At 42.0% G+C, this 27,878-nt stretch overlaps 1 protein-coding gene across 1 annotated transcript; it reads left to right on the top strand.

Annotated features, from left to right (window-relative positions):
- Positions 1-305: 305 nt before the first annotated feature.
- Positions 306-23,627, top strand: LOC131198000 (vomeronasal type-2 receptor 26-like). Its single transcript, XM_058182509.1, has 6 exons — positions 306-478; positions 1,024-1,309; positions 1,722-2,573; positions 21,764-21,991; positions 22,507-22,633; positions 22,729-23,627. Exons 1-6 carry the CDS (start codon positions 306-308, stop codon positions 23,625-23,627), a joined length of 2,565 nt encoding a protein of 854 aa, XP_058038492.1.
- Positions 23,628-27,878: the final 4,251 nt, after the last annotated feature.

The following is a 27,878-nucleotide window of genomic DNA, read 5'->3' as shown; positions in this document are numbered from 1 at the left end:
TTATCCAGTTTGTCTCTTCCAAATACTATGGGACTCCATGAACATAGGAGCAACTGACACTGAATAATTGTAATTATTGTCTCCCTCCTATTCCAACCCATGGCTGGGACCTCCAATGCTCTGTGAGTTGATTTGATAGCATGTTGCACTCTCTAGATTTGTCTGAAGGTCACTTCCAAGAGAAAGATCTCTCTAGTCTATTTCAAAGATCTTGCAGCAGACAGAGGCATTTCTACATTGAAAGAAGACACTCATGGAATATGTTAGTATTTGTGGCGTTACTGTTAAAAGTATTGCCTGAAGGGATGTGCAGGAATCCTAATCTTCAATGTGACTTTTGTGAACCTCTTCCTATTCGGCACACCTATCATCAGCTTGGAGATGTTAACATTGCTGGCATTATTTCTGCAATTGTGATATTTTCTGACCCCATTGATTTCAGTCAACATCCTTCCCAGGCATTTCATGATGGACTTATGTAAGTATATCACTGATTTATTGTCAAGCTCTGAACTTTGTTGGTAAATCACATGATGCTTGAAATATTTTCCTCTAATGGCAAAAACCCATTATATAAACATCTAAAATAGGATCCTAGGTTTGTTTTATCTGATCTTATATTTTACTTCAGTTTCCAGATAAAGTTTAAATAGAGATCAAATCTCCATTTTTAACAAATCACGTCTCAATATCTATTAATATACAGGTATGTATGGCTTAATTCCATACGAATTAATTAATTCCATAGGAATATGAAGCTGTTACTACCATTAGGAAGGGAAACCACATATTTCCCATATGTTTTCTCATTCTTTATTTCAGGTACCAAAATGTAGCAATTTCCTTTTCCATGTAACCCATTCTTAAAACCTGCAGTGTGACAGTGAACCATTCTCACCCATAGAAACATAGAAATAAGAATTGTTTCACCCATTCCACAAAATGTGTTGTTCGAAAGGATTTTAAGTGCCATAATGTAAAGCAGACCTTTCTTAATGTGCTGTTTTTAATTCTGTTTTCCAGGATAGTTTTTCAGAATTACCAGCATATCCTGGCTTTAGTGTTTACTGTAAAAGAGATCAATGAAAATCCCCAGATCCTACTCAACGTCACATTGGGCTTCCATATTTTTAACAGTAACAATAGTCCCAGCTGGACTTACTTTGCCTCAATGTTGCTGCCTTTCACTCAGGGCAAATTCATCCCTAACTACAAGTGTGGGATCCCAAATACCTTGGCTGCTGTTATTGGGGCACCTGACATCTCTCTTCACATGGCAACTGTACTGGGAATCTACAAAGTTCCTCAGGTAAGATGTGCTGAAGATAGATATTATTATTTTGCCATACCTCCACCTACATTGGATGCTTCTTTTTATAAAAAGAGAAACCTTTTAGATTCCTAGATATTATTATCTTCTTGATAGAATGAGCAGAAGAGCAAGAATAATTGTCAAACTGAACAGATATTGGGAATATTTTACACAGCAAAATGTACCCCAGTTCCAGGAATTGAACTAAGATTCAACTTTGAAATGTTCACAATAAAACTACTTTCACAAAAAATATATTTACTGATACCTCAGAAATGACATCTTGGTTGATATTTCATAATAAACACAACTAGTTGCCTAATTTCAGTATAAAAGGTCAAAGATGAATATATACGTTTTCAGAGGCTCACATAAAACTTTGCATTTACATATGTTTATCTTTCTGTAGTTGACCTATGGCTCTGCTCCAGTCATAGATAAAGAGACTCAAGCAGTTTTCTTCATACAAATGTTTCCGAATGAATCCCACCAACGTAAGGGCCTCCTGCAGTTATTGTTGTATTTTAGATGGATCTGGATTGGAATTCTTGTAGTAAAGGATGAGAAAGGAGAGAATTTTCTCCAGGAGGTACTACCCATATTTTCTGAGCATGGCATCTGCACTGAATTCATAGCAGAGTTACCAAATGGAGCTTTTTACAGCGATTTTGATGAAACCGTAGATGAAGTGCTACATATATACCATGTTCTCATGAACAGCACAGCCAATGTGATAATTTTATATGGTGAAATTGAGTCCTTATTAGTTCTGAGAACTATTCTCCGGTTTTCAGAAGTGGATGATATACCAAAGAAGAATAAGATTTGGCTTACAACTGCTCAAACAGATTATACTTCAATTTCCTTACATAAATCTTGGGATATCCATTTCCTACATGGTGCTTTATCCTTTGCTGTTCACAAAAAGGAAATCCAAAACTTCCAGGAATTCCTTCAAAATCTAAATCCAAGCAACAATCAGAATGATCATTTTAGGAAAGATTTCTGGGAACAGGCATTCAGTTGTTTTTTCTTAAACTCAAAAATGGAGGCGTCTCAGAAAAAGTGCACTGGACTGGAAAAGCTTGAAACCCTTCCTACATCTGTGTTTGAAACAAGCATGAGTAGCCAAAGTTACAATATTTACAATGCAGTCTATGCTGTGGCCCATGCTTTGCAATCTCTCTCTATATCCAAATCTAGAGAAACAACAATGATGCAAGAAAGGAAGAAACATTTTCACAATCATGTGTGGTGGCAGGTAAATCTATTAGCAGAGTAGTGCAGAAACCACTATAGCTGTAGTTGCAACATGTGACCATAACCTCTAGCAAATCAATCCAGGGATATTGATGTCTGAAAACCCAAAAGTGAGAGCAATGGATTAAGTAAATCAAAATATTTATATGCTGATATTAAAATTGTAAATGGCATTCTACAGAATTGTCGTAGAATATCTTTCACTCCATGAAATTAACTTCCTGTCAAGCCCAAAATCAAGAATGAGAGATAGTAATTCTTCTAAGATGATATCTGTAATGTATTTGAATTTCAGGAGGGAAATTTGGGTGGGAAATTGCACGTTGCTGATTGGCTGATGCCTCAGCCAAAATACTATTTAAAGAGGGGTTTTGCCTTTTGGCTTTTGCTGGGATCACAATAAACCAAAGAGCTGTTGTCACTTGTATCGTCTCCTGCCTCTTCATTGCCCGAACTTAACATTGGCGGCAAGGATGGGATATTGAAGACAGTGAGACTAGGAAAAGAGCTGAAGGAGCAACGTAACTTCAAACCCAGCCGGTATCAAGGGCGGATACATAGCAATGTCTAGCTATACGCCGCCAGCACCATTCGACCCAGCCAAGGAGAAATGGGGGTCGTACATGGCTCGTTTCGAGTGTTTCCTCGAAGCTAACGAACTGCAAGGAGTATCGGATAATCGGAAGCGAGCCTACTTCCTGAGCCACTGTGGGCCAGAAGTCTTCGATACTGCCGAATTGCTGTCGGAACCAACACCGGTACAGTCGGTGCCATGGCAAACGCTACAGACGATGCTACGAGCACACTACGCGCCGGTACCATCAAAGTTTGTACAACAGTTCGAGTTGAGGCAAAGAGTTCAGCGAGAGGGCGAATCGATAAGCGTGTACATGGCCGCATTAAGGAAAGCCACAAACCACTGTGAGTATAGAGACTTGGAGGACTCTTTATTAGAACAACTCATTTGTGGAGTCAGGGACATCCAACTACAGAGGCAGCTGCTGTCGAAAAGCAACCTAACCCTGGCGATAGCCCTGGATGAGGCCAGGGCACACGAGATGTCCACCAAAGCAGTGGAAACCTTACAAAAGCTGAACACGCCAAATGCTGCGGCGAAAGCAATGCCAGTCCACAGTGAAGAAATCCAGGCTGAATTGAAGGTTGAAGAAGAGGAAAAGGTCTTCCACACCGGGAGGCCGGAGAGAGGCGACCGGGACGAGTGCGTGAGTTGCAGAGGCCAACACCAACGACAGAATTGCAAGTTCAAAGACTCAATTTGTCGGCGGTGTGAAAAGAAAGGACACATAGCTCAGGCCTGCCAAGCCTCTCAACTTTCCCGCCCAAAATTCAAACCGGCCAATCAACAGGGTGCCGGATCCGTGAAGCGGCCAGGGATTGGTCAGTTCAAAAAGGGCGCGAAGTTGAATCAGACCACTGTGAGAGTGGGCCACGCATCGACACAGCTAGAGAAGAAAATATTCATCAAGACACACATCGAAGGAGTGCAGTGTAAAATGGAGGTGGATACCGGCTCATCAATCATGATTATGTCTTGGGACACAATCGCAAGGGACCTGCCAGACGTCGCGAAACGCCAGCTGCAACCCCAAAAGCTGAGAGTGCAAGACTACCAGGGGAACCGAATCCCTGTTCGAGGGGTCACGTCCGTCAGAGTGAAATATGGACAATTCAAGAAAACCCTGCCGATCACCATCGTAGAGGGAAACCTGCCCAGTTTGCTAGGTCTGGACTGGTTCAGAGCCTTGGGCATGAAAGTAACCGGGGTTTACAGAAGCGGAGTCAACCTGAAGGACGAATTGTTGAGAGAATTCGAGGACGTTTTCCAAGACTGCCTGGGCAAGTACGTGGGGACCCCCATTTCATTCAATTTGGACCCCCAGGTGGCTCCCATTAGATTAAAAGCTAGGAGGGTCCCGTTCGCCCTAAAACCCAAGATTGACAGGGAACTAGACAAATTAGTAAGCCAGGGAATACTAGTCCCCGTCGACCATGCAAAATGGGAGACACCAATAGTGACCTCAGTCAAACCGGACGGATCAGCCTGGATTTCTGCTGACTATAAGGCAACGCTTAACAAAGCATTGCAAAAGAGTGCTTACCCCGTTCCTGTAGTGCAACATTTGTTGCACTCATTAGGACAGGGACAGGTTTTTGCCAGACTCGATCTGGCCCAAGCCTACCAACAATTACCAGTTGACGGTGAAACGGCCGAAGCGCAGACGATTGTCACACATTGGGGTGCTTTTAAATGCACTCGACTTCAGTTCGGAGTTAATGTAGCCCCCGGGTTATTCCAAAACCTAATGGAACGACTCCTGCAAGTTTTACCGGGAGTAGTTCCATATTTCGACGATGTACTGGTATCAGCAGAAAACGTGGAAGAATTAGGGGTCAAATTACGGAAGGTTTTGGGCATTTTCAGGTCTGCGGGGCTTAAGGTTAAACTCAACAAATGTCAGATAGGAGTTGAATCTGTAGAATTCTTGGGTTACCAGATAGATAAGGAAGGCATCCACCCAACTGAGAGCAAAGTGCGAGCCATTAGAAAGGCCCCAACCCCAAAAAACAAAACAGAATTACAAGCATTTTTGGGGCTTGTAAACTTCTATGTGGTATTTTTAAAAAATAAGGCAATGGTAGCCGAACCGCTACATAAACTGCTAGCGAAAAAATCTATTTGGACTTGGGGCAGGGTTGAAGCTAAGGCATTTGAAGGCGTTAAGAATCTCTTATCTAGCGATAGCCTTCTAATTCAGTACAATGGGACGTTGCCATTAGTACTAGTTTGTAATGCATCACCCTACGGGGTAGGAGCTGTCCTCAGCCACAGGTTACGGAACGGTTCAGAAGTCCCTATCGCATATTTTTCCTGCACGATGTCTGCAGTGGAAAGGAACTATAGCCAACTAGTCCGGGAAGCCCTGGCTATAGTTTCTGGGATTAAAAAATTCCACGAGTACCTGTTTGGGCGGCAATTTGAAATAGTCACAGACCACAGAACTTTATTGGGATTCTTGGCGAGGGACCATCCAACACTGGTTGCATTATCACCCAGGCTGACCCATTGGACTATTTTCCTGGCAGCATATTCGTACAAACTGTCTCACCGACCGGGCAAAGATTTGGGACATGCGGACACTTTAAGTAGATGCCCGTTGCCAGAGACTATCAAAGACCCGACCCCAGGGACGCCCATCTTGTTAATTGACTCCTTGGACTCTGGCCCAGTCACATCTACGGACATTGTCGTAAGAACTGTGATCGGTTGGGTGCAGAGGGGATGGCCCACTGCTCCAGGGGATCGTTTCAAAGACTTTACAAAAAAGCGTTCGGAACTGTCGGTACAAGGGGGTTGTCTGTTATGGGGGGATAGGGTAGTTATTCCAGAGAAATTACGAGGGCATGTGTTGGAACTATTGCATGTGGGCCACCCGGGGATTGTGAGGATGAAGAGCCTAGCGAGAAATTACATGTGGTGGCCACAAATGGATAAAGACATTAGCGACCGGGTAGGGAAATGCCAAGCATGTCAAGAATCAAGGCCACTACCCCCAACAGCCCCCATAAGGGATTGGGAGAAACCCTAGGGTCCTTGGTCCAGGATCCATATAGATTTTGCCAGGCCGTTCCATGGGCAGACCTTTTTAATTGTGGTAGATGCCTACTCGAAGTGGTTAGAAATTTTACTCATGAAAACCACAACAGTGGAAGCTGTAATCACAGTATTGAGGCATCTATTTGTGACACACGGTGTTGTGACCCAGGTTCCTGGACCCGGACTCCTGGACTCGGATGATTCAGAAAGTGAGGGAGAAGACCTGGCCAGCCCTGCTTCTCTTGAGCCCTTTCCCTCCCTGGCACCCACTCAAAGGGAGGGGGAGGGGCCGGCACAGCCTGATTCCATGGAGCCTCCTTCTGATTTGTAGCCCCCAAGAACAGTTTTGGGCGATGCAAGGTCACGTAGATTAATGGCCGTGCGCAGCAGCGGAAGAGTTGGGACAAAGCCAAGTCATAATTGTCATGCAGTGACATCTGCAGAGACTATAAATAGGAGGCGGGACTTCCTGGTTTTTTGTCTTGGACAAAGTAATGAGTTGGCGCGAGCTAATGAATTGGCGCGAGCTAACTATTTCAATGGAGGGAAGAATATATTCGTGAGTAATTCTGGCCTTATCTATAATTTCCTCGTTATCTCCAGAAACTTGGCAGGCCCGTGGGTAGACGTGGCCAGGACATGTATCTATGTAAATAAAAGGAAAAGAAAAAAAGGAAGGCCTCTGACGGACTCTTTGCTGGGAGTATTGGGGGAAGGGAAACAGAACACACGGGTTGCCCGACACTCTAGTGTCCAATAATGGCCCACAGTTCACAGCCACCCAGTTTGAGGGGTACTTGGCAGAAGAGGGCATCCGACATGTCCTCTTGGCGCCTTTCCACCCGGCGACGAACGGACTTGCAGAATGTTTCATACGCAGTGCCAAGGAAGCACTATCTAGAATTAGCCCAGGAGATTGGCAATCCAAAATTGATACCTTCCTGGCAGTCCAACATAGAACTCCCTGTGTGACCACCGGCCGCAGCCCATCGGAGTTACTAATGGGTAGAAGACTCCCGTGCCCCCTAGATCGGTTAAACCCAACATACTCCCCTGATGGGTACCAAAGCACAAAGGGAAGAACCAGAACAATTATTATTATTTTTTATTATTTATTTGATTTTTATACCGCCCTTCTCCCGAAGGACTCAGGGTGGTGTACAGGCAAGATAAAACCAACAGTACAATATACAGGTTAAAATACAATTTAAAAAACTTATTTAAATTAGCCTGAAAATTAAAATTTGCCATAAACTAAAAACCCCGTTTAAAAAATTAATAAAATTAATAAAATTTAACATTAAAAATTCCAATTTAAGCCAGCCCCGCGCGGATAAAGAGATGTGTCTTCAGTTCGCGACGGAATGTCCGAAGGTCACATATTTGGAGTAAACCCGGGGGAAGCTCATTCCAGAGTGTGGGAGCCCCCACAGAGAAGGCCCTTCCCCTGGGGGCCGCCAGCCGGCATTGTTTGGCGGACGGCACCCTGAGAAGTCCCTCTCTATGGGAGTGTACGGGTCGGTGGGAGGCATGTGGTAACAGCAGGTGGTCCCGTAAGTACCCAGGTCCTAAGCCATGGAGCGCTTTAAAGGTCGTAACCAATACCTTAAAGTGCACTCGGAAGGCCACAGGCAGCCAGTGCAGTCTGCGCAGGAGCGGTGTTACATGGGAGCTACGCGTAGCTCCCTCTATCACCCGCGCAGCTGCATTCTGGACTAACTGAAGCCTCCGAGCGCACTTCAAGGGGAGCCCCATGTAGAGAGCATTACAGTAATCCAAGCGAGAGGTAACAAGCGCATGAGTGACCGTGCACAAGGCATCCCGATCAAGGAAGGGGCGCAACTGCCGAACCAGGCGAACCTGGTGGAAGGCCCTCCTGGAGACGGCCGTCAAATGATCTTCAAATGACAGCCAATCATCCAGGAGGACACCTAAGTTGCGCACCCTATCCTTTGGGGCCAGTAACTCGCCTCCAACAGCCAGCCGCGGCTGCAGCTGACTGAATTGGGATGCCGGCATCCACAGCCACTCCGTCTTGGAGGGATTAAGCTTGAGCCTGTTTCTCCCCATCCAGACCCGTACGGCTTCCAAACACTGGGACAGCACTTCAACAACTTCATTGGGGTGGCCCGGGGTGGAAAAGTACAGCTGGGTGTCATCAGCGTACTGCTGGTATCTCACCCCGAAACCACTGATGATCTCACCCAACGGCTTCATGTAGATGTTGAACATCAGGGGCGAGAGAATCGACCCCTGTGGGACCCCACAAGTGAGGCACCTCGCGGTCGACCTCTGCCCCCCTGTCAACACAGTCTGCGACCGGTCGGAGAGATAGGAGGAGAACCACCGATATACGGTGCCTCCCACTCCCAATCCCCCCAACCGGCGCAGCAAGATACCATGGTCGATGGTATCGAACACCGCTGAAAGGTCTAATAGGACCAGGGCAGAGGAATAACCCCTGTCCCTGGCCCTCCAGAGATCATCCACCAATGCGACCAAAGCTGTCTCCGTGCTGTATCCGGGTCGGAAGCCAGACTGGAACGGGTCTAGATAGACATCTTCCTCCAGGTATTGGGGTAGCTGTTGCGCCATGGCACTCTCTACAACCTTCACAACAAAGCGAAGGTTGGAGACTGGACGATAATTACCCAAAATAGCTGGGTCCAGGGAGGGCTTCTTAAGGAGGGGTCTCACCACCGCCTCTTTCAAGGCGGCAGGGAAAACCCCTTCCAACAAAGAAGCGTTGATAATCCTCTGGAGCCAGCCTCATGTCACCACCTGAGTGGCCAGTACCAGCCAGGAAGGGCACGGGTCCAGTAAACATGTCGTGCCGTGAAGCCTCCCCAACAACCTGTCCACGTCCTCGGGAGCCACAGGGTCAAACTCATTCCAAATGGGCTCAACAAGACGTGCCTCCTCTCCCTCGCTTGGATCATCCCAAATTCGGTCCAGACCGTCCCTCAGCTGAGCGATTTTATCGTATAGATAACCGCTAAACTCCTCGGCTCGTCCCTGCAAAGGGTCATCCCGCACCTCCTGATGTAGGAGAGAGCGGGTCACCCGAAACAGGGCGGCCGGGCGGTTATCTGCCGACGCAATGAGGGTGGAGGCGTAGGAACGCCTCGCTTCCCTCATTGCCACTAGGTAGGTCCTAGAATAGGACCTAACTAGTGTCCGATCAGCTTCGGAGCAACTGGACCTCCAGGTGCTCTCTAGGCGTCTACTCCGGCGTTTCATCTCCCTCAGCCCCTCGGAGAGCCAAGGGGCCGGACGAGATCTACGCCGGGTCAGAGGCCGCAAAGGCGTGACACGGTCCAAGGCCGCGGCCGCAGCCTGTTCCCTGGCCACGACCAGTTCCTCAGTCGTGCCGTGGGCCAGATCCTCAGGGAATGGCCCAAGCTCCATCAGGAACCTCTCGGGGTCCATCAGGCGCCTGGGACGGAACCACCGTATAGGTAATGACAACAGGTGACCCGGTATGGGCACATAACTATAGTGAGGGCCCAGCGTGGCTAAAGGGAACAGTTGTAGGAGTGACGGGCCCAAAGTCATACATAGTGGACATGGGGGATGGCCGAGTATGGAGACGCCACATAGATCAATTGCGAAAAAGAATACAACACAATCCAGAAACCAAACAGCCAGACCCTGACTACCCAATATTTGAACCAACAGCTAACTCAACCCCAAGGCGATCGGAGGACTTAGCTGAGTCTGAAGAAGTCCAGCGACACCAACCGGCTCCTCCAGAGGACAGCAGGGATGACTCTGCCAATAATCCAGGGCCGGATGGCCCAGAGGAGGAGCTGGGAGGAACAAACAGTCCCTCCGACCAGCTTGACTCACTCCCAGGGAATGAATTGCGCAGGTCAGAAAGAGTTAGGAGACGCCCTGTCTACCTGTGTGACTACGTGGAAAAATAACATGCAAATGTTATGCAAAAAACTATGTAAATATGGTACAATGTGTTCTGGGAGGGGAGGAGTGTAATGTATTTGAATTTCAGGAGGGAAATTTGGGCGGGAAATTGCACTTTGCTGATTGGCTGATGCCTCAGCCAAAATACTATTTAAAGAGGGGTTTTGCCTGTTGGCTTTTGCTGGGATCACAATAAACTAAAGAGCTGTTGTCACTTGTATCGTCTCCTGCCTCTTCATTGCCCGAACTTAACAATATCTTCTTGTTTTATTTAATCATATTTAATCATATTTATTTTTACACCTATAGATAAACTTTTGACAATCTAAGCACTCCACTATCTGTTACTTCAATTTATTTTGTGAATTATTAGGGAGGTTATGTTACTCCTCTTTCTCACAGACACAATATCCAACCTGAGTTGTCTTTTACTACTCTGAAATGCTTCCCCTCCATCCTGGGAAGCCACTTCCTTATTGTTCCATAAATTCAGTCTATGAATAAATGGAAGGAGGTTATTATTGAATGCTGAAGGTGTATTGTGTAACATTATTCTTGTTGTTGTTATATATGCTTTATTTGGAATGTTTGCATTTGCCGACATAGTTAATTGATTGTTGAAAGTACAATCATGTCAGTGGTGGGTTTGCGCAAACTGGTTGCAAAGGCAGTGGGAGACTCCACCCACCGCTGGGACATGATCACGAACGTTTTGTGCATGTGCATTCACGATAGCGAACTGGTAGTGAAGGTAAGTGGAACCCACCACTGAATCATGCCAATATTTTTGGGCATATCCTGATGAGGCTCTTCCCATACAATCCATGGGTGGAAGAGGAAGGACTGATATATTGTGTCATTCTTACTCAAAGAAGATTCAGCATGCTGGAATGTTCCCATTTTATGAGGCATTGGTTCTGACCACGTCATAGACCATTTGAGAGTCACCTGCATTTAATATCTCAGGCACTTAATAAAAGAGGGCCAAGGTGGGAGGTTAATTTGAAAAAGATATTTAGCAATAGCAATAGCACTTAAACTTATATACCACTTCAAAGTGCTTTTACAGCCCTCTCTAAGCAGTTTATAAGGTTGCCCCCAACAATCTGGGTCCTTATTTTACCCGCCTCAGAGGGATGGAAGGCTGATTTAACCTTGAGCTGGTGAGATTTGAACTGCTGATCTGCAGCTAGCAGTCAGTTGAAATAGCTGAAATAGCCTACAGTACTGTACTCTAACCACTGCACCACTTTGGAACAGTGTACTCCCATTGGATGAAACAATCATAGATTTCAAATGATGGACATTTCAGCCATCAAATTCAGCATCCACTTAATGCAGGATTTTAAATTCCAGCAGCTCCTGCTGATGTTGACTCTGGCTCTACTTTAATGCATCCAATAAAAGAAACGTCATTGCCCTTTGGTCCTCAATTCCTATTGTCTAACCTCTTCTATGAGATTTTATTTTTTAGGTAGAATATATCATGTTTCCCTGAAAAATATGCCCCAGTCTTATTTTCTTTTAGGGCTTGAAATAAGCACTTGGGCTTATTTTTGGGTGTCTCTTACTTTTTTCACATACAGGAGATGTCAGCCCACCAGCCTCATCCTCTCTGTCCCAATGCTTGCTGGCCCTGCTGCTTCAAGGACACTTCTCAACTGCAGGCCTCATGGGAGCTCTTTACCCTCCTGGTAATGCTGCTCTTGGCTGCCCTACTGGGCTGCTCCTGCCTGGCATGGCGTGAGTCGTCCCAGATCTATGATGTCCAGAGTGCCCTCCTGCTGCCAGTAGAACCATGCTAAGTGCACCACCTCACACAGCCAGGAAATGGTGTGGTGGGGGTTGGTGCCATGGCATCGCTCCTGCCTTCTCAGTTCCCACTGTGCAACGGGGTCCACCAGCTTTGCCCACACTCTGCAAGGAAAGATAGGTGGTGGAATGGATGACGTTCCTTCCTCCCTGGATGCACAAAGGCTGCACTTGCTTCTAGACACCTCTTACCCTGTGCACATACTTGCCACCTGGCTACCCCCACCACCCCACACTTGCTGCTGATGCTCTGAAGTAGGGCTTATTTGGAGGGGTAGGGCTTATATTGCGAGCAGCATGAAAAATAATGTTAGGTCATATTTTCGGCGTAGGTTATTAATTTTAGGTTTTAATGTGCAAAAGTAAGTCTATCTTCAACTATAACCCTTACTTAAGGATGGTCATTGGGATCTGAATTTCCATTGCTCAGTGATGCAGGTATAAGTTGTGACATCACTTGACCTTACAGTTTAACAACAATAATTTTGACAGACCCCAGTTAGCATTATTAATTGAGGATTGCATAGTTTTTAAAGCACGGCATTCATGTCATCACAACTTCCATTTTCCTTCTAGCTTTTACACATTGACATTGCTTGTGGAAATCTGGAAAGATAGATTGCAAATCACAATCAAGTAACTGTGGGATGCCATGACAGTCAGAAATAAAACCCAATTGCTGACTTCCAGGATTGTGATCATATGAGCACAGTAAGGAAGTCATAATTATCACTTGTTCTGCACTGTTACAATTTCAGATGGTTGCTGTACAAGCAGTCATTAAACAATGAACCCCTGTACTTTTGGGTTGCTGTGCTGTTTCAGTTATTATTATTGGGGTTCAGTCACTAAGTTTTGTTCGACTCTTGCAACTCCAGCAACCATAGCAATGACCCTTCTGTTCTCCACTGTGTTCTAGAATTTGCCCAAATTAATATTAATTGTACTGATGACAATACCTAACCATCTCATTATTTTTTGATTTCATTATTTTTTTAAACCATATTTTATTAATTTTAAAACAAACAAAAAAACCCGAAAAAAATAAATACAGCAATACAAAATTACAAAAAAGAAATTTTTTTGTGCAGAACTGTGACCATTTACACTACATATCACTAAAAAGTTTTTATATTCTATACATTTTACTTCATCAAATTTTTTACTATGTCTGAGTCTGTTTTATTCTTCTGTTTTCAATCCATTTGTACCATTTCTCCCATGATACATAATACTCCAAGTCTCTCTTTCCATTTAGTTCCAATGATAGTTTATCCATTTCAGCACAGTTAAAATTTCTTTTAATTATTAAGTCCTCAGAAGGCATATTTACGTTCTTCCAACATTGCGCAAAGGCCAATCTTGCCACAGTTGTTATATGTATAATCATATGTCTCGTTTTCTTGTCATAAGTTTTCTCATTATCCCTAGAAGGAACAATTCTGTTGTATATTCCAGTTGAACAGCGGTTATTTCCTGTAACCAATTTTTTATTTTTTTCCAATATTTTTTCGATTCTGGACACAGCCACCATGAATGATAGAAGGCTTCTGTCCACATTTCCAACAATTTGGGGTTAAATTTGGATATATTTTTGCCAATCTTGAGGGAGCCATATGCCAGCGGTAGAACATTTTGTATTGATTTTCTTTATATTTTGCCGATCTTGTTATTTTATAATTTCTGTTCCAAATTGTTTCCCATTCATCGAATTCAATGTTGTGCCCTTCATTTTTTGCCCATGCTACATCACTCCCTTCACTGTTTCTTCTGCTTTGTCAAATTCCAAAAAATACTTATAGAATTTAGTTATTAATTTTTCATCTGGGCCAATCAATAATTATCTAAGTGCTGCGGAGCCAGTTCAACTCCATATTCCTCTTTATCTTTTAAATACCGCAATTTTACTTGTAGGTAAGGCCACCAATCAATGTTAATTCCTTGTTTCTCCAAGTCTTGCCTATTTTTAAAATTTTGTTGGGCATCTAAAATTTCATAATATTTGACTCTTTTATTTATATCCATGTCACTTGGGTGTATCATTGCTTCCATTGTTGACACCCACCCAGGCATTTTCATATAGTATTTTTTCGTAGTCACTTGCCATATTATCGTTAAGACCTCTTGTATTTTATGATGAAAAAAATATGAATGGGATTTATTTTCTTTGTCCCATAGAAAGTCATGCCACCCTTTTTGTACATCATGCCCTTCTAATATTTATTTATTTATTTATTGTTTCAATTTCTATACCGACCTTCTCCCAAAGGACTCAGGGCAGTTTACAGCCAAAGTAAAAACAATTAGTACAATTTTTAAAACCAGTTTAAAAAGAAAATTTAAAGTTGGTTGAAGACTTAAAAACAATAAAACCCCATTATTAAAACCCATTAGGCCAGTCCTGCACGATGAAACAGAAATGTTTTCAGCTCACGTCGAAAGGTCCGAAGATCAGGGAGTTGGCAGATACCTGGTGGTAGCTTGTTCCAGAGGGTTGGTGCCCCCACAGAGAAGGCCCTCCCCCTGGGCGCCGCCAGCCGACATTGACTGGCCGCCAGCACCCTGAGGAGAGCCTCCCTATGAGAGTGCACTGGTCGATGGGAGATCGCCGGTAGCAGCAGGCGGTCCTGTAAGTAACCCGGTCCTATGCCATGGAGTGCTTTAAAGGTGGTAACTAACACCTTGAATTGCACCTGAAAGACCACCGGAAGCCAGTGCAGCATGCTCAGGAGAGGTGTTATATGGGAGCAACGAGTTACTCCCTCTATCACTCGCGCGGCCGCATTCTGAACCAATTGGAGCCTTCGGGTGCTCTTCAAGGGAAGCCCCATGTAGAGAGTGTTGCAGTAGTCCAGATGGGAAATGACGAGAGCGTGAGTGACTGTTCACAAGGAATCCCGGTGTAAGAAGGGACCCAACTGGCGTATCAGGTGGACCTGATAAAAAGCTCCTCTGGTGACGGCCGTCAAATGCTCATCCAATGACAGTCGTGCATCCAGAAGGACGCCCAGATTGTGGACCTTCTCTGTGGGGGCCAATGATTCGTTCCCCACAGACAGCGATGGCCTCAGCTGATTATATCGGGACGCCGGCATCCACAGCCACTCAGTCTTGACGGGGTTGAGTCAGAGCCTATTTTTCCCCATCCAGATCCGCACGGCCTCCAGACAATGGGACATCACCTCAACGGCTTCGCTGAGGTGGTTAGGGGTGGAAATGTATAGCTGCGTATCATCAGCATACAGATGACACTGCACCCCAAAACCACGGATGATCTCGCTCTGCAGCTTCATATAGATGTTGAACAGGAGAGGCAAGAGAACCGACCCTTAGGGCACCCCACACAAGAGGCGTCTCGCGGTCGATCTCTGCCCTCCTGCCAACACTGTCTGCGACCGGTCAGAGAGGAAGGAAGAGAACCACCAAAAAATGGTGCCTCTCACTCCCAGCCCCTCCAGCCGCCACAGCAAGATACCATGGTCGATGGTATCAAAAGCTGCTGAGAGATCTAATAGGACCAGGGCAGAAGAACAATCTCTCTCCCACGCCCTCCAGAGATCATCTACCAATGTAACCAATGCCGTCTCAGTGCTGTACCCAGGCCGGAAGCCAGACTGGAATGGGTCCAGATAGACAGTTTCATCCAGGTACTGAGGGAGCTGATGCACTACCACACTCTCAACAACCTTCGCCACAAAACGAAGGTTGGAGACCGGACGGTAGTTCAATAAAATAGCTGGATCCAGGGAGGGCTTCTTGAAGAGGGGTCTCACCACAGCCTCTTTCAAGGCCGTAGGGAAGACACCCTCCCTCAGAGAAGCGTTAACCATTCCCTGGAGCCAGTCTCGTGTAACCTCCTTTGTGGCCAGTACCAGCCAGGAGGGACATGGGTCCAATAAACATGTGGTTGCATTCAGCCTCCTCAGTATCCTGTCCATGTCGTCGGGAGCCACAGTGTCAAACTCCTCCCAGATGACAGTCTCAAGAACCGCCTCCATCATCCCATCTGAGACTACCCAATCTGTGTCCAGCCCATCTCGAATGAGCGATTTTATTGTGCAGATATTGTCCAAAGTCCTCAGCATGGCCTTGCAAGGGGTCTTCCCTAACTCCCTGAGTAAGAAGGGAGCGGGTCACCCTAAAGAAGGCTGCTGGGCGGTTATCTGCTGACGCAATAAGAGTGGAGAAATACTCATGCTTCGCCGCTCCTATTGCCACTAGATAGGTCTGAATATGAGACCTTACTAGTGTTTGATTAGAATGGCTGGCCCTCCAATTACTCTCTAGGCATCTTTTCCGGCGCTTCATCTCTCTCAACTCCTCGGAATACCAAGGAGCCAGTCGAGATCGGTGCCGGGTCAGAGGCCACAAAAGTACGATGCGGTCCAAGGCCCCCGCCGCTGCCCTTTCCCAGGCGGCGACGAGTTCTTCTTCTTAATATGAGTAAGATTTTATTTTTTTAAATTTATCCACTCCTTTATCCAGGTTAAAATTGCTGCTTTGTAATAGAGTTGCCAATCTGGAAGCCCTAGACCACCTCTGCTTCTGCTATCTCGAAGGTCTGTTAATTTTATTTGTGCTTTTCTGCCAGCCCATATAAATTTTGTTGTAATTTGGTTCAATTCTATAAAAAAATTCTTATCTAATTTTATGGGCATGGTCTGAAAAAGATATAATAGTTTTAGCAAGACATACGTTTTAATGGTTGAATTTGGCCTAATATCGATAATTATAATGCACCCCATCTTTCTAAATCCAATCTTATTTGCTTTATAAGTTTTACATAATTATCTTCTTTTATTGAGGAGTATCTCTCTGTCAACCATATTCCTAAATATTTAATTTTCTTTACACTTTTTAATCCCAATTTTTCTTCTAATTCTCTTTCCTGTTGTCTTGTCATGTTTTTAACTATCATTTTTGTTTCTGTCATATTAATTTTATGGCCTGATATTTCTCAATATTTTTCTATCTCACTTATTAAAAAAGTGAGTGTCTCTTTTGGCTCCTCAATAAAAAACACCAGATCATCTACGAATGCCTTTAATTTGTATTCTTCTCTCTTAATTTTGGTCCCCTTAATCTCTGTTTGCTCTAATTTTTTTCAATAATTATTCTAATGTCAAGATAAAAAGCAGAGGTCATAATGGGCATCCTTGGCAAACTCCTTTCCTTACCTCAAATGATTTTGTGATTTCCCCATTGATTATGATCTTTGCTTTTTGGATGGAGTAAATTGTTTAAATCATCACTTCAAATTTATTGCCGAATTTCATTTCTTTAATTTGTTTTATCATTTATTTCCAATTTAAATTATCAAAGGCTTTCTGCACATCTAGAAAAACAAAGGCTACTTGTTTTTCTGCATGCGTCTCATAGTATTCTAATATATTCAAAATTGTCCTTGTATTGTCTTTAATATTATATTATATTAATATATTATCATATTATACATTAATGATCTCTGTGACCATATTACAAGTAATTGTGTTCTCTTTGCTGACCATGTCAAACTATTTAATACCACCAATAATACAGCTATCCTCCAAAAAGACCTGGACTTCTTATCTGAATGGTCTAAAACTTGGCAACTCCAAATCTCAACCAGCAAATGCTCAGTCTTACATATTGGAAAAAAGAACCCAAACACTAAGTACAAGCTTGATGGATATTACCTTACTGATGACCCCCATCCCGTTAAAGACCTTGGAGTTTTCATATCAAATGATCTAAGTACCAAAGCCCACTGCAACTACATCGCAAAAAAAGCCTTAAAAGTTGTAAACCTAATCTTGCGTAGCTTCTTCTCCAAAAACATTACACTACTAACCAGAGCATATAAAACATTTGCTAGACCAATTCTTGAATACAGCTCGACTGTTTGGAACCCATACCACATTTCTGACACCAATACAATTGAACGTGTCCAGTAATATTTTACAAGAAGAATACTCCACTCCTCCGAATACAACAAAATACCTTATGCCACCAGATTTGAAATCCTGGGTTTAGAAAATTTAGAACTACACCGCCTTCGACATGACCTGAGTTTAACTCATAGAATCATCTATTACAATGTCCTTCCTGTCAAAGACTATTTCAGCTTCAATTGCAACAATACACAAGCACACAATAGATTTAAGCTTAATGTTAACTGCTCCAATCTTGATTGCAGAAAATATGACTTCACTAACAGAGTTGTTAGTACTTGGAACACACTACCTGACTCTGTGGTCTCTTCCCAAAATCTCAAAAGCTTCAACCAAAAACTATCTACCATTGACCTCACCCCTTTCCTAAGAGGTCTGTAAGGGGCATGCATAAGAGCACAAACGTGTCTACCGTTCCTGTCCCATTGTTTTCCTTCATTATATCCAATTGATATAGTTATTACAACTCATACTCATACATATGCTTATATATTGTATAATTATTTCATGCTTATGCTTATATATACTGTGTGACAAAAATAAATAAATAAATAAAAAATAAAAATAAATAAATAATTTGCCTCAGTGGGAGAAAGCCATTCTGATCGGAGTAGGGTTTCCCCCTGGAGTTTAATAGTCTCCATGCATTCTTCAGATTCAATTCTTCAGCCATACTAAAAAAAGTTTTCGGTAATACATTTCCCTTTTTTTGTTTTTGTTTTTTTTGTTTAAAAAAGTTTTATTTTAACATTCTTATCCAATAACATATTTAATGTACCATCATATACATTTTACACATATTTTTTTGTTTTTTTATTACAAATATAATCATTTTTATATCTATTATTCCATTATAATCACCTACTATACATACATTTTGGTAATCCACCTCAATAATCATATCATGCGTTTTCCTATAAAATTCTTTCTGTTTTTTGTTGGGAGCGTATAAGTTAATTCATAACATTTTGGTTTCCCCTATTATTGTTTCTACCGAAAGTACTCTTCCTTTAGGATCCTCATAGATTTAGCTATTATTTCTTTTCTGATATATACCACTACCCCTCCTTTCCTTTTTTCTGATAGTGCTGCAAACAAGCTTCCCAATTTGTTGGATTTCAGGTATTTTCTATCTTGTTTTCTAATGTGTGCCTCCTGGAGACATTTTATATCTACATTCTGCTTGCTAATTTTGAAAATATCTTTTTCCTTTTTATCTAGTCATTCAGTCCATTTACATTTTTTGATAATAATTGGATTCTTGTCTCTATTTTCTTATTTATCTGCCGGTTTCTGATTCCTGGTTGCTCTAGTGGATCTTTGTGGTCCATTCTTACTTTCCTTTCCTTCATCTCAATTTTCTGTTGTCACTATAGTTCCCTCTTCCAATTCCTCACTTCCAGATTCTTGTATTTGTTCTTCGGTGCTAGCTGTCTCCAATTGCTCTCTACTGCTTGAACTTTCCTCCACTCTTGTCAATTGGTCCAATATTTCTTGGGCTTTGTCTAAATTGTTTTGTTTTTTTTACCTTGCCAAATTATTATCATTCCTTCTGGAATGATCCACCTAAAAAGAATTTTCCTTGTGTTCAATAGAGATGCCAAGAAGGGTAGAATATGAGAATTTGTTCTCGTATCTGTCTAGGAATCTGTTTTTGTGTAATGATTTCTGTCCCTTTACAGAATATTGATTCCTCTCTTGTAGTTTTATATACATCATGACAAAAAAATTTTATGTGCAAATCTAATATGCACCTCTTTTGAGAGATGATGATGCCTTGCATAGTTTGAACTCGATATATTTCATCAAGCTCATTCTTAATTTCTCTTTTACCTTTCTGTAAGACTTCTGGAATCAGTTCTGACATTATCTCTCCTAGGTTCTCTTTTTTTGTTTCGGCTATATTTTGAAACCTCAAGTAGAAAGAGGCTCGGTCCATTTTGAGATCTATCAAAGAGTTTTCCAAATCCTTGTTCACCACCAACAGTTTTTGGTCTACCTGTTCTATTTTTTTCCCAGTTTTTTCTGTTTTTATTTCGACCGATTTAATTCTTTGTTCATTTTTTTTTGTATTGCCTGTTGAATTGAGTCCATTTTATTATCCAGAGTTTGTATATCAGTTTTCAAGTCACCATGATTTTTAACCATCATCTCTTGAAGTTTCGTCATGGTGTCCTGTATTGTTACCAAGATAGATTGCAACATTTGAGCAGATGAGTTTTTCTACCAGGAGCATCATGTCAATCATTTTCTGGCTCAATAGAGAGGCTGTCGCCACCATCGGGTTTGATGCTGTGTTTTCCCCTGCTCTTAAGGTTGTGGTAGTAATGCTAGTCATTTCTTTTAGGATTCTGCTTTGTTTTCCCAAGATTTTATAAATTCTTGCCCAGATTACCATCCACTGAGTTGCTTGTCTATTATTTATAGTTGTGTTTCTTACATTCTAGTTTGATATTCTATTTCTATTCTATTATCCTTAATTACTTAGCCAAAAAATTACCATTATATACCGATAGCAAAATGTAGAAAACAATATACTATATAGTTACAATCCAATTACAAACTATTCTTTATAGTTACTCCGTATTTAATCTATTCCTTTAATTAATTATAGTAAATTAAGCTAAGTTAAATATAATAGATATAATAGGTGTCTCTACTCTTATATGTTCAATTTATGAAAATTTATAAATATTTCTTCCTTAAATATAATATAGTTTCTTCTCTATTATCTATTTAAACAATGATTACTGGTAGTACTTGATCTATGTATTTTTAAGTATATTTTCACTGCAAGAACAATATCAAATATCAAAACAATATCAAAAGCACTATTCAAACTATTCTATCTCTAAGACAGTAGCCACTGCCTATAATATAACAGCCTTATTAATATTCCATATGCAATAGAGCCTTTTTGTATCCTTTAAATTTTTAAGATATTTCAACTCCTTTACTAATCCCTACTTCATTTCTGCAATACCATTGTCCTCTTTTCCATTTGGTCACTCAATATTATATTATATTCAAGTCTCTTTATCGCTGCCATTCCCCTTTGTTTTCCACTTCACTCTCTCACTGCTTCTCCTTGGCATTCTTATTTCCGCTGGTAGAGTCTGTTTTTAATTCCCAGTACATAATTTCTCTTATCCTACATCTTCCCACTTTCGTTTTCACACTTACAGTCTTATTCAAATCTTACTTTCCTTTTCACTCTTCTCCCTCAGCACTTTTCTTTTTTGATGACGGCTTGTCAGTCTCTTTCAGTCGCCACTAATTTTCTATCAGAGCTTCTTTCAGTTTTGCCAAATAGTTTTTAAATTTACTTACTTTAACAAGTCCATTCACCACTCATGAGAGAGTTTGTCACCAGCAAAAATAGACACAGTTTGCCAACAATATTTTCTTCCGGTCCTCTTGTCAGAGCCTCAGGTCTACCATATCAGGTGAAATGACAGGATGTCTTCTCGCTGGGTAAAAGAGGGCTTCCCTTGCCTCAATGGGTGATTGCACACCACCTCACTGATCTCCGGGAATCCCCTCTATTTCAAGTTCTTCAAGCTCCAAATGCCTTCAAGGGATCCCAAACATGGAAAAATCAGAGATAAAGGACATAGCTCATTCTCTTCCCTCTGCGCCACCCCAACAGCACCACTGGAAGTCCAATTTTATTAATTTTTTATGGTTGTCTATTTTGCAATTCTATGTTAATTCTATTTCAGAAATTGATATGTAATCTCTACTGCTATTAAGAATGATAGTTATGTTACTTATTTGATACTCGCCTATCACAAAAATAAAAAAGTGTTTATATTGTCTTTGTTTAAAGAAACATTCATATGTATGTTTTGAATATATGAATTATTTCTCCCTCCATCACTTTGTTCCTCTCTGCTTGCCTCTGTGTTTCAGGTTCATTCTTTTCTGAGAAGTGTCAGATTCAACAATAGTGTTGGTGAAAAGATCTCCTTTGATACAAATGGAGAATTCATTGGTGGATTTGATATTATCAACTGGATCACATTCCCAAACCAGTCATTTGCGAGGGTCAAAGTTGGAGTGATAGATCCCACAGTTCCAGCAGACAAGTTCTTCATTATTTCTGTAGATTCCATCACATGGCCAGTAGGCTTTAACCAGGTTAGCTTTTTGAATCCAAATTTGTCTGCCTTCATTTAAATATTTTTATTGATGAAAGTGTCATGGTATCATCTCTGACTAATGTAGGTACAAATTTCCTGGAAAACAAAAGATATCAGTAAGATTTTTTTTTTTTTTTTACTTTTCTAGCAAATTCTATTGAATATTAGGAAATATACTTTCCTGTCTCCCTGTTAATTAAAGACAATGGTTTTATTGTTTTGAAGTAAAAGCTGCATATCAGCACACTAAATCTCATCAGTTTGCTGACATCAAGATTCAAAAGTCGAGAAAACCAACATCTTTACTTAACTAGCAAAGAAATTGGCTTTGGATAATGGTTAACAAAGGCTATCAATACAATTTTTGTAGAGATTTAATTAATTATAATTTCAGGGCAATTACAAATTATGTCATCCCACTACTTCATTTTTAATCTGTTGATTTCACAGTAACTCTCCAAACACTTCCTTTCCTCTCTGTATCTTAATATATTCTTCTCCATTCATTGATAGACATTACCTTTATCTTTGTGTAATGCTCCTTGTGAGACAGGATACAGGAAGGCCAAGAAAGAAGGGAAGATGTTTTGTTGCTATGATTGCCATCTATGTCCAGAGGGGAAAATATCAAAGGAGAAGGGTAGGAAATTTCTCTCTATATATAATGGGACTAAGACATTGGGGTACAATACTGCCTGTAAACAACTATATCAATTCCACTGTGTTCTTTTTCAGACGTAGATGACTGCTCTCCATGTCCAGAAGATCAATATCCAAATCCCAGGAAAAATATGTGCATTCCAAAGCAGATCAGTTTTTTGTCCTACGAAGAACCCTTGGGGATCAGTCTTACTGGTCTTTCTCTTTGCTTTTCTATAATGACAACTTTGGTAATAACAATCTTCATGAAACACAAAGAAACTCCCATCGTCAAAGCCAACAACCGGAATCTCACTTATATACTCCTAATTTCTCTTCTCCTCACTTTCCTTTGTGTATTTTTATTTGTTGGGAGACCCAATATGATTGTGTGTCTCTTTCGACAACCAGCTTTTGGCCTCATCTTTTCTGTGGCGGTTTCTTGTGTCTTGGCCAAAACCTTAGTTGTGGTTCTAGCATTCATGGCCACCAAACCTGGTTCCAGATTGAGGAAATGGGTGGGGGGAAGGATGGTCAGTGTCATTCTTCTATCCTGCTCCCTTATTCAAATATGTGTTTGCGCTTTGTGGCTGATAACATCCCCACCATACCCAGTTTTTGATACACAGTCAATGTCTGAGGAAGTCATCCTGGAATGCAATGAAGACTCAGTCATGTTCTACTGTGTTTTGGGCTTTATGGGTTTTCTTGCTCTGCTTAGCTTTTCTGCTGCTTTTCTAGCTAGGAATTTACCTGACAGTTTCAATGAAGCCAAATTCATCACCTTCAGCATGTTGGTCTTCTGCAGTGTTTGGTTGTGTTTTATTCCAACCTATCTAAGCACAAGGGGAAAATATATGTTGGCTGTGGAGATCTTCTCCATGATCTCCTCCAGTGCTGGCTTATTGGTGTGTATCTTTCTTCCCAAGTGTTTTATCATTGTGATGAGACCTGAACTGAATGATAAGCACCAGCTCATGAAGAGAAAGTTTTAAAAAATCTGTTTTTGCCTGATATTTTTTATATGTACATGTTCGAGAACTTCCCCACTTCGACATTTAAACCAAAGAACAATGTAAAGAGACATTGAGCTTCTATGTTGCCCTATCCCCTGAGATTTGAATAGGAAGGAAGTTTTCTTTCTTTTCCTCCTGGGAGGCAATTATAAATGTAGTATGTTTGGGAGAGCACTTCAAAACTTCCAGCATTTAGAACTTCTGGAGGCAAGTTGTTCAACAGATTAATAGTTCCAACTCTCAGGAAATTTCTCCTTAATTCTAAGTTGCTTCTCTCCTTCATTAGTTTCCACCCATTCCTTCTTGTTCTACCCTCAGGTGTTTTGGAGAATAGTTTGACTCCTTTGAGGCCACCCCTGAGATATTGGAACACTGCTATCATGTCACCCCTTGTTCTTCAGCTTTGGTCGCATTGGTGGATGATCTCTGGAGGGCCAGAGACAGGGGTTATTCCTCTGCCCTGGTCCTATTAGACCTCTCAGCAGCTTTCGATACCATCGACCATGGTATCCTGCTGCACCGGTTGGAGGGATTGGGAGTGGGAGCACCATTTATTGGTGGTTCTCCTCCTATCTCTCCGACCAGTCGCAGACGGTGTTGACAGGGGGGCAGAGGTCGACCGCGAGACACCTCACTTGTGGGGTGCCACAGGGGTCGATTCTCTCACCCCTCCTGTTCAACATCTATATGAAGCCGTTGGGTGAGATCATCAGTGGCTTTGGGGTGAGATATCAACTGTACGCTGATGATATTCAGCTGTACTTTTCCACCCCGGGCCACCCCAACGAAGCTGTCGAAGTGTTGTCCCGGTGTTTGGAAGCCGTACGGGTCTGGATGGGGAGGAACAGGCTCAAGCTCAATCCCTCCAAGACGGAGTGGCTGTGGATGCCGGCACCCCGATACAGTCAGCTGCAGCCGCAGCTGACTGTTGGGGGCGAGTTATTGGCCCCAAAGGAGGGAGTGCGCAACTTGGGTGTTCTCCTGGATGCACGGCTGTCATTTGAAGATCATTTGGCGGCCGTCTCCAGGAGAGCCTTTCACCAGGTTCGCCTGGTTCGCCAGTTTCGCCCCTTCCTTGATCGGGATGCCCTATGCACAGTCACTCACACTCTTGTTACCTCCCGCCTGGATTATTGCAATGCTCTCTACATGGGGCTCCCCTTGAGATGCACTCGGAGGCTTCAGTTGGTCCAGAATGCAGCTGCGCGGGTGATAGAGGGAATCACACGTAGCTCCCATGTGACACCTCTCCTGCGCAGACTGCACTGGCTTCCTGTTGCCTTTCGGGTGCATTTCAAGGTTTTGGTAACCACCTTTAAAGCGCTCCATGGCTTGGGACCTGGGTACTTACGGGACCGCCTTCTGTTACCTCATGCCTCCCACCGACCCGTACGTTCGCACAGAGAGGGCCTTCTCAGGGTGCCGTCCGCCAGACAATGCCAGCTGGCGGCCCCCAGAGGAAGATCCTTCTCTGTGGGGCCCCCACTCTTTGGAACGAACTCCCCCCTGGTTTACGCCAAATACCTGACCTTCGGACTTTTCGCCGCGAACTGAAAACATATCTGTTTGTTCGTGCGGGGCTTTCTTAAATTGTTTAGTTTTAACTTCTAAATTTCTCTTTGGTTTTAATTGGGGTTTTTTAGATTCTTACTTATTATAAATTCGGCCACATTGTATAATAAGTTTTTTACCTGTATTTTTAACTGTATATTGCTTTTTTATTCTGGCTGTACACCGCCCTGAGTCCTTCGGGAGAAGGGCGGTTTATAAATCTAATAAAAAATAAAAAATAAATAAATAATAATAATTTCATAAGGCTAAACATATCTAGTTCCAGCAATCCTTCTTTATATGTTTTATCCTCCAGTCCCCTCATCATCTTTGTTCCGCTTCCCTGCACAATTACAGAACAAATTAACGTATTGATGTATTTATTGACATTATTGATATATTGACACATTTTAGTATGTTATGGTGAGCTCTGACTAAATGTATTGGTTAAATGTGAATTGTAAATTTGTCTTTACTAGTCATCTTAATTCATATATAATAGGATGTGTAAAAAGAAGTGCAGTTAAATACAAATGGGAATTTGTTTAAACAGGGAAGGTCTATGATTTTTTTTCCTGAAGCAATCAGAAAGAGGGAATCCCCTGATGCACACCACTTGTAGTCATCACCTACAAAACATGCGGTAAATTCAAAAGCTGGCCATATGTCTTCTTCTCAATAGTAAAGATCGAAGAAATCTTTGGCACAAAAAATAATTCTAGTCAATTCAAATAAATTTCATCAGTTGATGGGATGTCTCGGTGAACAATTGTTTCTCCCCCTCATCCTCCGCCTCCCTTCCCCACACCTGCAATTTTCTTTCTGCCTTTGAAGAAGACAGATTTTGTGGCCCGTTCCCTGCCCTCTAGTGGTGAGCTGAGACATTTGCCAACATGATCTCAAACTTCAGGTAGCCTGCAACTTACAACCACAATTGGGATCCCAATGTTCATTATTAAGCGGTGCAATCATTTAGTGAGGCATCATAGAACTGTGGTGGCACAGTGATTAGAATGCAGTACTGGAGTCTAGTTCTGAAAACTGCCAGTAGTTTGATCCTGACTGGTTCAATATTTTGTACTCTAATGGATTGTGGGAACTTGAAATTTGTATCTTTCCCTGCTTTGAAGTCTGTATGATGCAAGCATGCGTCCTTTTTTGATTTATACTTTACCCAAAAGATATTTTCTTCAATCTCATCTTGAACTCATGAATGAAATAAAGAAAAAGGCACTCTTAGTTGGACCAGAGTTGTAATTGATGGATTTATTAAATTGGTAGTCCTACCAGTCTCATTGTGATGTTTCACAAGTCTTCCTATGGTCAAATATTGATGATGTAAAAGAATCAATCATGAAAATACCAATGACTATATCATATAAATAACAATTCATTTAAAAAGTGAAGCAATCAACCCATGGTGAAAATGCTTGAGAAGAGAAGAGAAGAGAAGAGAAGAGAAGAGAAGAGAAGAGAAGAGAAGAGAAGAGAAGAGAAGAGAAGAGAATTTTTTATTGGCCAAGTGTTATGGACACACAAGGAATTTGTCTTGATGCATATGCTCTCAGTTTACATAAACTAAAAGATACATTCATCAAGAAAGCTAAGGTACAACACCTAATGATAGTCATAGGGTACAAATAAGCAATCAGGAAACAATATCAATATAAATTGTAAGGATACAAGCAACAAAATTACAGTCATATAGTCACAAGTGGAAGAAGATGGGTGGTGGGAACGGTGAGAAGATTAATAGTAGTGCAGACTTAGTAAATAGTTTGACAGTGTTGAGGGAATTATTTGTTTAGCAGAGTGATGGCGTTCGGGAAGAAACTGTTCTTGTGTCTAGTTATTCTGGTGTGCAGTGCTCTGTAGTGTCATTTTGAAGGTAGGAGTTGAAACAGTTTATGTCCAGGGTATGAGGAGTCTGTAAATATTTTCACAGCCCTCTTTTTGACTTGTCCAGTGTACAGGTCCTCAGTGGAAGGCAGGTTGGTAGCAATTGTTTTTTTCTGCCATTCTAATTATCCTCTGAAGTCTGTGTCTGTCTTGTTGGGTTGCAGAACCAAACCAGACATTTATACAGGTGCAGATGACAGATTCAATAATTCCTCTGTAGTATTACATGAAAGCCCACAATAACTGCATTACACAAGCTGGAATGGAGTGCAGTGCAGTGGGGTAGAGAATGTGGTGTACTGTACTGTAAGAATGGATAGGATAGGATAGGATAGGATAGGATAGGATAGGATAGGATAGGATAGGATAGGATAGGATAGGATAGGATAGGATAGGATAGGATAGAATAGAATTATGGTAATGCCTTTATACATACATACATTTAAATGTCTATTTCTCTTTATGGAGCCAATGATTTTATTTTTTTGTCCTGTTGCTCATGTGTTTCTGCCTCTACAAGTCCTTACATGTTTTGTTCACATTTGGGACTGTCTCCCTATCATTATGAAATTATCCAGTTTGTCTCTTCCAAATACTATGGGACTCCATGAAAATAGGAGCAACTGACACTGAATAATTATAATTATTGTCTCCATCCTATTCCAGCCCATGGCTGGGAGCTCCAATGCTCTGTGAGTTGATTTGATAGCATGTTGCACTCTCTAGATTTGTCTGAAGAACAAGTCCAGGAGGCAGATCTCTCTAGTCTATTTCAAAGAT

The sequence above is a fragment of the Ahaetulla prasina genome, chromosome 4 (genome assembly GCF_028640845.1).
Source record: "Ahaetulla prasina isolate Xishuangbanna chromosome 4, ASM2864084v1, whole genome shotgun sequence".
In the NCBI taxonomy this organism is placed as follows: Eukaryota; Metazoa; Chordata; class Lepidosauria; order Squamata; family Colubridae; genus Ahaetulla; species Ahaetulla prasina.
Note: the sequence above shows the minus strand (reverse complement) of the source record. Positions and strands in the feature narration are given on the sequence as shown.